At 32.6% G+C, this 12,275-nt stretch overlaps 2 protein-coding genes across 2 annotated transcripts; both read left to right on the forward strand.

Annotated features, from left to right (window-relative positions):
• Positions 1 to 2,495: 2,495 nt before the first annotated feature.
• Positions 2,496 to 7,399, forward strand: LOC123913958 (phosphoribosylaminoimidazole-succinocarboxamide synthase, chloroplastic-like). The gene is made up of 13 exons (XM_045964900.1): positions 2,496 to 2,883; positions 3,349 to 3,672; positions 3,767 to 3,868; positions 4,232 to 4,361; positions 4,612 to 4,704; positions 4,780 to 4,868; positions 5,397 to 5,477; positions 5,604 to 5,693; positions 5,790 to 5,879; positions 6,265 to 6,315; positions 6,397 to 6,443; positions 6,806 to 6,863; positions 6,975 to 7,399. Exons 2-13 carry the CDS (start codon positions 3,355 to 3,357, stop codon positions 7,032 to 7,034), a joined length of 1,209 nt encoding a protein of 402 aa, XP_045820856.1. The 5' UTR covers positions 2,496 to 2,883; positions 3,349 to 3,354; the 3' UTR covers positions 7,035 to 7,399.
• Positions 7,400 to 7,883: 484 nt separating this feature from the next.
• On the forward strand, positions 7,884 to 11,657 carry LOC123913959 (disease resistance protein RPM1-like). The gene is made up of 2 exons (XM_045964902.1): positions 7,884 to 10,705; positions 11,163 to 11,657. The coding sequence occupies exons 1-2, from the start codon at positions 7,929 to 7,931 to the stop codon at positions 11,164 to 11,166; spliced, it is 2,781 nt and encodes a 926-aa protein (XP_045820858.1). The 5' UTR covers positions 7,884 to 7,928; the 3' UTR covers positions 11,167 to 11,657.
• The last annotated feature ends 618 nt before the right edge of the window (positions 11,658 to 12,275 follow it).

Consider the following 12,275-nt stretch of genomic DNA (forward strand, 5'->3'; position numbering starts at 1 on the left):
TATATATTTGGTTTACATAATGAATCTAAGAAAATGATTTGTCTCTTATAATAAAGACCGGAGAGAATAATGTTTGTGTTCATTTGAGTGTCGCATCATAATTCATGTTGAGGAAGAAGACACCTCTCATGGTGGGGTTTTAATTACATATAGTTAGAGACAGATGCAGAAATTTTCAATAGTGAACGCATCATATATTTTTTTCAACTATTTAAGTTTGTGTCGGTAATTTTAATAGAAAGACCGCAAGGCTAAAATTTAGTAAAATTAATAAGTAATGTGTGCATTAGTGTGTATAATATATTCATCAACAATTATTCAAATGTTTTAATTAACTCTCTTTAAAACGAATTGCTCGAGAGAATTCAAGTTTAATTTATGGTAGAAACAATTATTTATCAGACTTTATTTAACATAGCACTATGTAAGGCAAGATAGTACCTCGATAACAATGCATGCCATGTTGTCTTCAAAAAAAAAAATGCATGCCATGGTAATTAGCCAAGAAAGAGAAGGGCATTGTAGTAAAATGAACATAGCACTATGTAAGGCAAAATTAACACTCATATAGAAAAGAAATTCAAAATTTGTGGTAATCAGTAACAAAATAAACAAGAGACGATTTTTTTTTAACGGCAAAATATATTATTAATCAAGTATCTGCACAAGACGGATATAGACTAGTGAAAAATGAACTATAAAATAGAGACGTCGTATATATGTGGAACATCGAAAATGACACTAAAATAGACACCATCGAGGTCCACCTTCTAATCTCATAATCAGAAAGACACCCAACAAGTTTCAGCCTACCAAAGAAGACACCAACCCGGTCCAGAAAGTTGTCATTAGACATTAACTCTTGATCTCGAATCAAAAGCGATCGGCCATAGAGAAACTAATGTGTAGGTCTCAAGAGACCGGTAGCATAATCCAACAAGGTAATATATAAAGTAGGGGGCAAGATTTTCAAACCATTAAATCTTGATTGATGCTAAAGTCATAATTACAAGTCAATCAACACAAAAATTGTATTCTCTCAAGACATGTTGAAATTGAAACGTCCAAGCATGATTCTTGTGATTTTGAATACGATTCATCACATGAGCACAAGGGTGGATATTAGGAACCCCTTGGTCGATGAGATCGATAGCAACTTTGGAAGTAAATTCACAAATAACTTCAGTGTATCTTTTTGACCAAACCAAACTAAGACCATGAACAATGACTAATAATTCAGCTCTAAAATTGGTGGGAATGTCACAAACCCAAGTAACCATAAAACCATCCACCAATATTGTTACGAATGATGCCACCACAATTTGATTTGAGTGAAACAAACGCCAACTCGACCATGAGGATATTAACTACATTATTCAAAGATTTGTTTTCTAATTAAAGACAAGTCAAAGGAACATAAGCTTTTTGCTTGTGGATTTGGATTAGCGTGTGAAAACACTGAGATTAGGAACGTTGTGAGAATGAATTTGAACGAGTTTAAAATAAGTGAGATGAACATGACGTATGTTTCACAAAAGTTCATTCGAGACTCGCTGCAAATAAATGTAGTCCTCAGAATGGTAACTAAATTGAATTATGAATACAAAAATATTAAATCACTAATTTTCATGCAGTATGATTGTATTTACTTACAAGTAGTTAAATTTTAATAAATAATTTTACCTTTTAAAAAGTAAAAAATAAAATTTAAATAAGAAATTAATTAATTTTTAACCCGCTTTATTTATAATTTTTTTGAGTAAAAAGAATTTGAAATTTTGATTAAAGTAAAAAATAGTGGATAACTGATAAGTTAGCTTATAGCGGATGAGCTTATGGGCCTGTTTGTTTCAGCTTTAAAAAAATGGATTTTTTCTTTGTATTTTTGAAAATAGATTTATAAAACCGTTTTTCAAAATATTACAAGTTTTTTTATATTCGTTTTTTCTAAATTGAAACACTAATTTTGATATCATATAACATAAGTTAAAATCACAATTTTTTGAAAAAGTTGTATTTCAAAATTTATGAAAATCTATTTGAAATAGCTTCAAAATTAAATGATTTTTCGAAATTTTGATATCCAAAAAAAGTTCCATTAAAATGATCAAATACCTAAAGTAACATTTTAAGAATAGCTATTCAAACCAAATTTTCATTTAAAACTTTTATAAAAAATTTCTTTGTAAATTTTTTTTACTAAAAATTATTTAACACTACAAGAATCTATTTTGAAAAAATCTATAACAAATAGGCCCTATAGAGGATAACTTATAATCTAGCTTTTAGCTTATAGCGAATAAGTTTAGGTGATTGAATTTGTAGTGTTTGGTAAAATTAATGGCTGAACTAGCTTATATGTATGAATGACAAAAAATATATGTTTTATTAATTTTTTTTTTTTTTCAAGTAAGATGATAGAGTAAAATTGAAAGAAAAAATGATATGCTATAAGCTTATGAGCTACTTAAAATAGCGTTTGAAAAATAAACTATAAACCAGCAAAATAAGGTATAAACTTTTTTTAAAAACTGTTACCAAACAGAACTTTTAGTTTTAGCTTATAACTAATTTATTGAACGAGAGCCTAAAACAAAATAAGTTGAAATTTGATGAATGAGATAAAAAGAACTTGTTCTGTCCACAAATCCTTGAATTGCTAGTGTTTGTCATTTAGTCTGTTAAAAAAAATTGTTGTGTTTTTGCGTATTGTAATTGATTCTTTCATTCATTCATTCATTCATTCATTCACAGTCTCAGTGTCTCACACACCCTCTCCATATTCGAATCGATATTGAACAGCACCACTTATTATTTATCTGAGAATCAACACTGCAAAATCGAAGGCAGAACCATACAAATCAGCATCTATTTTGAAGAAAGGTAGATAATATATTCTGTTGCATTATCTATTCGAATATATTCCTCTTTTTTCTTTTGTGTGTATTGTTGTTGATGCTCTTCATCAATTTTTCTTCAATGAATCTCTGCTTATGTATGCTCTTCATTGAATAGTTTGATTTTACTAGTAGTAGTAGAAATCATTGTTAAATTGTTAGGAATTTTTCAAATCATAAGTTGTTTTGATAAGCTCTCTAGGATGGCTTATGAAAACAACGTATAGATTATACGAAAACAGTTTTACTTTATTTTATCTTTGTGTTATAGAAACAACTTATTTTATATGATAAGTGATTATGCTATAAGCTGCAAAATAATTTATTTATCCAAACAAGGCCCATATGTTGATGATTCAATTGTAATTTGCATCCAATGATTTCATATAATATGTATTCTCTGTAAAGACATTTGAATCTCTTGCTCATTCATTAACATACCTCTTCCCAGCGAACGATGATTGATTCTACGGTTTCCTTAAACCCTCCCAACAACCTCCACACAAAAGTTCCACTAAAAAATTTCCAGTCCCCAGCAGCATTTACTTCTACAACCAAAATCACTTTCAGACCACACAAATTCCGAAGCGCAACGATTCGGGCTACAACAATGCAAAATGAAAATGAACAACAACCTTCTTTTGGAGACACTCTCCTCAACAACACTCGCAAACGCCAAGTTATTGATGCTGCCACAACTTCCCTCTCTAATTGCCTCTCTGAAACTAACCTGCATTTGACAGTTCCTGCTCTCAAATCGAAATCCCGGGGAAAAGTAAGTATACAATATTTCAATCATTGTTTAATTTTATTTATTTTTTACTATTATGTACTCAGGATTCATTAGTAGTTTAATGTAATGTTGTTAGGTTCGAGATATTTATGATAGCGAGGATTATCTTGTTTTAGTAACCACTGATCGCCAAAGTGCCTTCGATAGGGTTCTTGCTTCCATTCCTTTCAAAGGCCAGGTTTGATATTCTTCCTTGTTCTGTATATTTACTAGAAAAGGGGTTTGTAGGGAAATGATGATGTTCCAAATCGTTTGCATAATTGACTGCCACGGAAAACCAACTAGATCATATATGAAACTGTAGGAGTAACTGCCCACTATTCTGTCATTTGGGTTTCTTCAATTCTATTGTCTTCTATTTAAATCGGTGTTCTATCATTGATTCATAATTCAATACTATTGCGTTCGAATTAAATTTGTGTTTTATTTATCACCAAAAAAAAATAAATTGTTTTTTATGAAATCCCTTGTCGAAATTATTTCTACCTGGCGGAGTAATGGTTACTAAGCAATGCTGCATTCAATTATCTGATTGTTGCAGGTTCTTAATGAAACAAGTCTGTGGTGGTTTGAGAGAACTAAGCACATAGTTTCTAACGCAGTTGTGTCGGCTCCAGATAAAAATGTTACAATAGCAAAGAAATGTTCAGTTTTCCCTGTTGAGTTTGTTGGTGAGTTATTTGTTGATACAAAGTTGTTATTTGCCTGTTCAATGTTTGGTTGGTGCTGATTTTTTTTCTATGGTTAAATTTTGTTCTGAGCTGATTGTCTATAGTTCATGACGTCATTTTATGTTATAAATTATAATATCATATCATCTGAATACTACAGTGTGTTGATTTTTTTTCTTATAATTATTTTATAAGTGGAAGATGAGGATTCTAGCCACCATCTATTGACAAATATGTTGCTGGTTTGCAGCTAGAGGGTTTGTCACTGGAAGTACCGATACATCTTTATGGACAGTCTACAATAAAGGCATTCGTAACTACTGTGGAAATGTCATACCAGATGGTGAGATTTCTAATTCTTCTCAAATTCTTAACTTTCTTTTTCTTCCCTGTGTAATAGGGTATTAACATATGACAGGGATGGTTAAAAATCAAAAGTTGCCTAAAAATATACTCACTCCAACTACCAAGGCTGCAGATCATGATGTTCCTGTCACTCCGGATGAGGTACGATGCCTAGTTTTGTCATTTTCTGCTTGTTATTGTGCTATGAATGCATTAAAGCTTGATTTGCAATTAAAATGAACGAAGACTGAAAATGTTGGATTTGGATAGACGATAGAAGAGTAGGAAGCCATTTAGTCTAGTTGATATATCCCAACTTAAAATGTATTGATAAATTTATAGATAGGGAACCATATCTCTTTTAATATTCTCTTGTATTATGTATTAGTTTCCTGCTCTTCTTTCTAATAAAGGGATCGTTGTGCTAAATCATCCATTCCTTTTTCCATCAGATTAGTTTATTTTACAGTTTTTATGTCATTTTATATATTGAAAAATGTCACCAAGATCAGTGATTCTAGACCTGCTCCGCTGCTCGTAAGAAATAATGAGCACTGTTATTATCAGAACATTCATGCAATATAGCTTCTTTAAGTTAGTGAGGTGTAAAACCGGACTTCCGAAATCGGATAATCTTTCATAACATTTTTTCTCCCAAAGTTTTACTTCTCTGTTGCATTTCCCATGCAGATTATTGAAAATGGACTGATGAATCGTGCTGATTATGTAGAAGCGAGTGAAAAAGCATTAAGGCTGTTTGAATACGGACAGGTAATAAGCTTATTTGACTAGGACATATCTAAAATGCATTTCCCTTGGCCTTTATTACATAGTTGACTATACCATTTGATTTTTTTTTTTTTGAAACAAAACTTTACCATTTGATTGACTATGCAGCAAGTGGCATTGGAACATGGACTTATATTGGTAGATACTAAGTATGAATTTGGGAAGGCAAATGATGGATCAATTCTGTTGATTGATGAGGTCAAATGCTATCTTTGATACATATTGAATTCTCACATTCACTCAAATATTATTAAATGTATAAATTTGATAAATTTTCTTTGCTGCCAACTCCAGGTTCATACTCCTGATTCAAGTAGATATTGGATTGCCGATTCTTACTTGGAGCGCATTCAAAATGGTCTTGAGCCTGAAAATGTTGATAAGGTGTTTTACGTGCATCTTTGTTTACATATGAGTGAACTGTCAATTTAGTCTTTGAATGTAATCGAGCGCAGTCATTATGGTCCTCGAATGTAACAAAATTATAAAAACATGGTTGAAATGCTCTTTCCTTAGTAAGTTATGTTTGGTTCTCGAACGTGTCTTTCATTAGTTTGTTTGATCTTCAAATGTCTTCTATTAGTCAGTTTAGTGCATTATATTCTAACAAAAGGCACACCCAGGGATGTTTTTTGTAATTTCAATACATTCAAGGATTATAATGACACTGCTACACACATTTATAGACCAAAATGACGATTTAATCCTCCATAGAATGAATGTTACAAGCGTAGAGTTTTTTCCTTCTATTAATGTTATGTTTCTTTAGGAGTTCTTGAGGCTGTGGTTCAAAAGTCACTGCAACCCTTATGAAGACGAGGTAATTTACATCTTCTATTGCTAGTTGATCAGCCTGTAGGTTTAAATTATGCATCAAATCACATGGGTTGCTTTTGTTTAGGTCCTTCCTGATGCTCCTGAAGATCTCGTTTGTGAATTGGCTTGGCGGTATGTCTACTACTCTCTCTTTTGCATTTTCTGTCGGAAAAGAGAAAATCTTCTCTATCTTTTTCCGGCACATCTTGTTGTCACATAAGGCGATAAAATAAATAGTTACATCACGCGAAGAAATATTCTGACCTGGTGTTTGCTTGTAGCATTAAAATGGAGCAAATGTGCTATCAATGGTGCAAAAATGTTTCTACTAATTAGCAATCTTCATTATGCAATGATCAACATAATTTTGACATCCTACTTTCATTACATGTCTGCTTAAATCTATGTTCTGGAACCAATTTGTAGTTGATTTTTTACTGTTCAATTTTTTCCTTTGTTCATTTAAATGAGAATCATACTATTTTTCTTAACAGGTACATTTTCTTATACGAGACTATAACAAAATCAAAGTTTGAGATACAATTGACCGAGGTAATCCATATACCAATTTTTTTAAAATTTATATTATCTAATGTAATTCATTCTATTATTCTATTATAACTGTATTTCATTTTCAAAAAAACACTTTATTTCTTCTTGCAGGAGCCAATACATGACCGAATATCTCGAAATGTTGCATCTGCTCTAGCATCCTTAAAGTAGCCCACACAGGAAGTGTGTTTGGATTCACGGTGAGAATGACAAAATCATGTTGAGCTACCGCGGCATAAGCTACACTTTAGAGCTTCAAGAATCACAGTGATATCGTGATTTATCAAATTTTAACAGTATGATTCTGAAATTTCAACAAATGGGATTTCAACAAAATAAATGGGAAGGATTCTGAAACTTTACTTGAAAGTATACATTCCCTATTGGGTGTCTTAAATGCAACAATGAGTCACCTTAACAGTGATTTCACTCTGCATTTGTTGGTGAAGCCCTTGAATGGTGTTGCAGGAGTTTCAAACCAAGGGATATGAATGTAATTTGAAAATTTAACTTATAAAAACACCCTTTTGGATGTACTTGTTTGAACTTATCTACTTGTTTTTTTAAGCAAAGAGAAATATATTAAATAAAAAACAGAGAAGTACAAAAAACTGGGGGATTTGAACTTATCTACTTACATAAGAGTTTTGTGAGACTATTTGCCAAAACTTATAAAAACAGCTTATGACATTTTCTCTTGGTCTTTACTATGGCTAAATATTACACCACACATTGTTGTGAGCCAATTGCATATTCAAAACTAAATTGTTGACTCCGATTAGATAAACTAAAAAAAATGAGTTGGTAGTTAGACAGCTAAGAGCTAACAGTAACATACATTATTTAATTGCTATTATTACAGATAATAATTATCACTAATTAGATCACACATGATCAACAACTTGTTCTTGTAAAAATTAACAATGACCAAGGTACTAAAAAATTATTAAACAATGACCAAGAGGAAAACTCAAGTCTATGTGTTCAAAGTTTGAATTTTAAGCCTTTTCCTCATCAATCATCTCACTCACAATATTAGCAAATTGAAATCAAAGAAACAACAAAATGTGGGATGGGTTACTTTCCTGCGCTCGTGAAAACTTGCTTCCTCTAGCTCGTGAACATTTGCTTCCAATAGCCCTTGATCATTTGCTTCCAATACTAAAGGAAGCAGCCAACATGATTAGGGGTGTCCCTACAGATATTGCAGAAATGAAAAATGAACTTCAAAACATTGAAGACTTCATCCATCAAGCAGATAAAACGGCTGATGCTGAAGGAGACAACACAAGTCATGGAATCAGAGCAAAGATCAAGAAACTAATAGAAGCGACTTTTCGCATACAAGATGTCATTGATGAATATATCATCCGTGAGGAGCAACGACTTTCAGATCCTGGATGTGCTGCTGGTGACAACTATGTCAAAACTAAGATTCTCCGTCTCCAAATAGCTCATAAAATTCAGAACATCAAATCCCGAATTAATGAAATAAAAGATACAAGTTCTGAAAAGGATCATGAAGGATCAAGCAGTTCTGCAACAAACCTGAATGCCACATCATTGCAGAACCTTCGGAAGGCTCCTTTTTACATGGATGAAGCCGATGTTGTAGGCTTTGAAGAGCCAAAAGACATATTGATTGATTGGTTGGTAGAAGGAAGAGCAGCGCGAACAGTTGTCTCCGTGGTAGCAATGGGAGGGCAGGGAAAAACCACTCTAGCCAAGAAAGTTTTTGACAACAACAAGGTCATTAAACACTTTGATTGTCATGTATGGATCACAGTGTCTCAATCATACGATCTAGAAAAATTGTTGAGGGACATTTTGCAGAATATTTACAAACAACAGGAAGGTGATACTCCTCAAAGTATACATCAAATGGATCGAGACTCATTAGTTGATGAAGTGAGAAAAAACTTGCAACAAAAAAGGTACGTTGTCATGTTTGATGATGTATGGAGCATACTTTTTTGGGATGAAATTGACCTTGCTATGATTGATAACAAAAATGGTTCTAAGATATTAATCACAACAAGGAACATGAATGTTGCAAATGCTTGTAAGAAATCTTCTTTTGTTGAAGTTCATGAACTGAAACCTTTAACTAAAGAAAAATCTTTGGAATTGTTCAATAAGAAGGCATTCTATGACTTGGACGGATGTTGTCCGGAAAATCTTACTCATATATCTTCTGAAATTGTTGAAAAATGCATTGGATTACCACTAGCAATTGTAATCGTCGGTGGTCTTTTATCTTGCAAAGATAAAGAAACATTTGAATGGTATAATTTTAGTGAAAATATAAATCCTGAGTTAAAGGAAGATTCCAACATAAAAAATATTTTAGGTCTTAGTTACCATAATTTGCCTTACTACCTCAAGTCATGTTTGTTGTATTTTGGATTATATCCTGAAGATTGTGTAGTTTCTTCGAAGACATTGACTCGACAATGGATGGCTGAAGGGTTCGTGAAAGAGGATAGGGGAAAAACTTTGGAAGAAGTCGCAGAAGGATATTTAACAGAGTTAATTCGTAGAAGTTTGGTGCAATTAGTTTCAATCAGTATTGATGGAAGAAGGAGAAGTTGTCGTGTTCATGATCTAGTCCATGCAATGATCCTTGAAAAATGTGAGGATTTAAGTTTTTGTAAGAATATTTGTGAGGACAGACAATCATCTTTAACTGGAATTGTTCGACGCCTATCAATAGCAACCAATTCCGACAATTTAATAGAAAGTGTTGAAAAGCCACAGGTTCGGTCATTGCTTTGTTACGCATCTAAACCATTACCTGAATCCTTTGTAAGGAGAATCCCTACAAAATTCAGGCGGTTGAAGGTGCTGGTTTTGGGTGATGATGGATTGCTTGACGTTCCTAAAGACTTGGGAAGTTTGAGCTACTTGAAGTTTTTTATGTTCGGTGGGGTGTTTCGAGGAAGAAAATTCTCACTTCCAATATCCATTGTTATGCTCGAGAACCTAGAGACCTTGGATTTAACAGATACAAAATTCAATGTTATGCCAAAGGAGATTTGCAAGCTTAGAAAGCTACACCATTTTATAGGCATCAAAATGTCATTGATTCAATTGAAAGATGGTATCGGAGATATGACATCCCTTCAGACGCTACGTGATGTTTATTTAGATGAAAAAGAAGATGAAAATGATAATAGAGTAGTAGAGCTAATCCAAGAGCTAGGAAAGCTAAAACAGCTAAGGGAATTAGCCTTGCTCCGTGTTAGGGCTAAATATATGAGTGCTATATCTTCTTCAATCAACAATATGCGAAAAATGGAGAAACTGCGAATTGAAGGAGCTGGAGAGAACATAGTCATGCATTTGAGTTCACCCCCACCTATGCTTCGGAATCTTAAGCTTAACGGGGATTTAAAGAAGACTCCGGAGTGGATTTCAAAACTTCACAATCTAGCTAAGCTGAAAGTGATGCTTGTGTATTCCAAGCAAACGGTTGAGGTAATGAAATTACTCAAAAGTATGCCAAATTTGTTGTCCCTCAATATTTCCAACGGTGATTATGAAAGCAAATTCGAAACGTTACATTTTCAAGATGGATGGTTTAAGAATTTGAAGGAACTATATGTTGGATATTTTGTTAACTTAAGTTACATCCTTATTGATGAAGGTGCATTGGGTTCTCTAAAAAAGCTAAATAAGCTTCAACACCTAAATAAGCTTGAATTTCTCCATATTTTTGGTATGGGTGACAAATTTATGCAGAGCATTGCTCTCGATGGAGGAAAAGATCATTGGATTTTCAAGCAAGTACCCCATGTAAAAATTTCTGAAGGACACTATCCAGCATCCCCAGCAAAAAAGTGGTATGCTTTTACTTTAATTTGCTTACAACTTGAAAAAAGAATTTGGGGTAATATTTAGTGTTTAGTCATCAAAATACAAGTATTATGTAATTTTTAGGCTTAAGTTTTGGTTAGAGTGTACGTTGGTTGGATTGAGTTGTTTTAGCTAAATATGTTACCCGACTCGATCAAAATTAAGTGGGTTGGGTTAGATGTAAATCCGTATTTTTAATGTTAAATCCGAAATCGACTCAATTCGGCAGTGAGTAGGTTGAGTTGGTTTGGGTCAACGGATCATTAAATATTTTTTTAAAACAATTCGCAAAAAGATATATAAATTTAGTTTTACATAAGGGATATTTCATTCCAATGCTTTTATTAATTCATGTGTAAATAAAAAATTGAACTTAATTTTTGAAATGGAATCCTTATTTTATTGTTGTTTTATATTGATTATTATTTGGTGTGAACTGCAGAGGTGATGGCCGGCCATCAGTGGATGGAGATTCATATTTCTCCAAGTTATATCAGTGGCATTTTGTTCATGCATGTTTGGCACTTCCCTTCCTCAATAAAAAAATGATGTGCTGTATTAAGCTTTATAAGGATGAGTTAGGTCAAATACTTAATTCTAAGAATACTTACTCTGTTTATTTATTCGAGAAAATTGAGTTGTTTGTGGTATGTTGTAAGAGCTTTCATATGATTGATTGTAAGACACTATTACATTAATATGTTGTGAGAGATTGCTTGGACATATAAAAAAGATTGCTTGGACATATAAGTTCTGATCCTTCAGTGATTGTCAGGCGTGTATTTTTTTTCCTTCAGTTGGTGTGTTTGCTTCTTTTTTTTTTAGGTAAATTGAGATCACCTGCGTGCAATTGTAGAGATTTATCTCTCGAGTCTTGTGTTGTGGAATCGAAATGGGTAACAAATTTTCCCTTAAGAATTTTGACATTATTGCGTTTCATTTTGGCTATTGTTTTTACTGACGTCATCATTTCGTTTGCAAGATTAACGCTAGAAATTAATTTTGATAACGGAAAAAAAAAATTACCATAAAAAAAATATAGGGATTATTATTAACTATAGGGCAAAATGTATGGATTAAAAACATATTTAATCCATAAAAATAGAGAATTCAAAAATGTGATTAAGCCAACTAGTGGCTAAAAATTCCACCAGATGAATAAGTGAATAGGTAATGTTCTACCAACCAAGTTTAGCTCACAACATACTATTAGAAAATTTTATATGTCTTATTGTATATGGAGTATCTAATAATAGTTTTCATTAACCTCTTTTTTTCTCTGAAAAGATTTCACTAGCCTCTTTGAAAGAGTAAGTAAAAGAATATTTTATAATTGTTCATTTTTTTTATAAGCAAAAATTTATTATAAGGGAGTAAAAGGGGTACTCAAACCCTTACAACAAAGAGCACTAAATTAAGTGCTTAGAATACAAGACATAGAATTTAAACACCAAAAAGGAAAATGAGTACAAGTCCTACGCCCATACCGACTAATGAACCACAACCAAAAGTGAAGTTTGATTGTCTCCAATAACGACGAAACATCCGGTATATTGC

Source organism: Trifolium pratense, linkage group LG3 (genome assembly GCF_020283565.1).
Source record: "Trifolium pratense cultivar HEN17-A07 linkage group LG3, ARS_RC_1.1, whole genome shotgun sequence".
Lineage (NCBI taxonomy): Eukaryota > Viridiplantae > Streptophyta > Magnoliopsida > Fabales > Fabaceae > Trifolium > Trifolium pratense.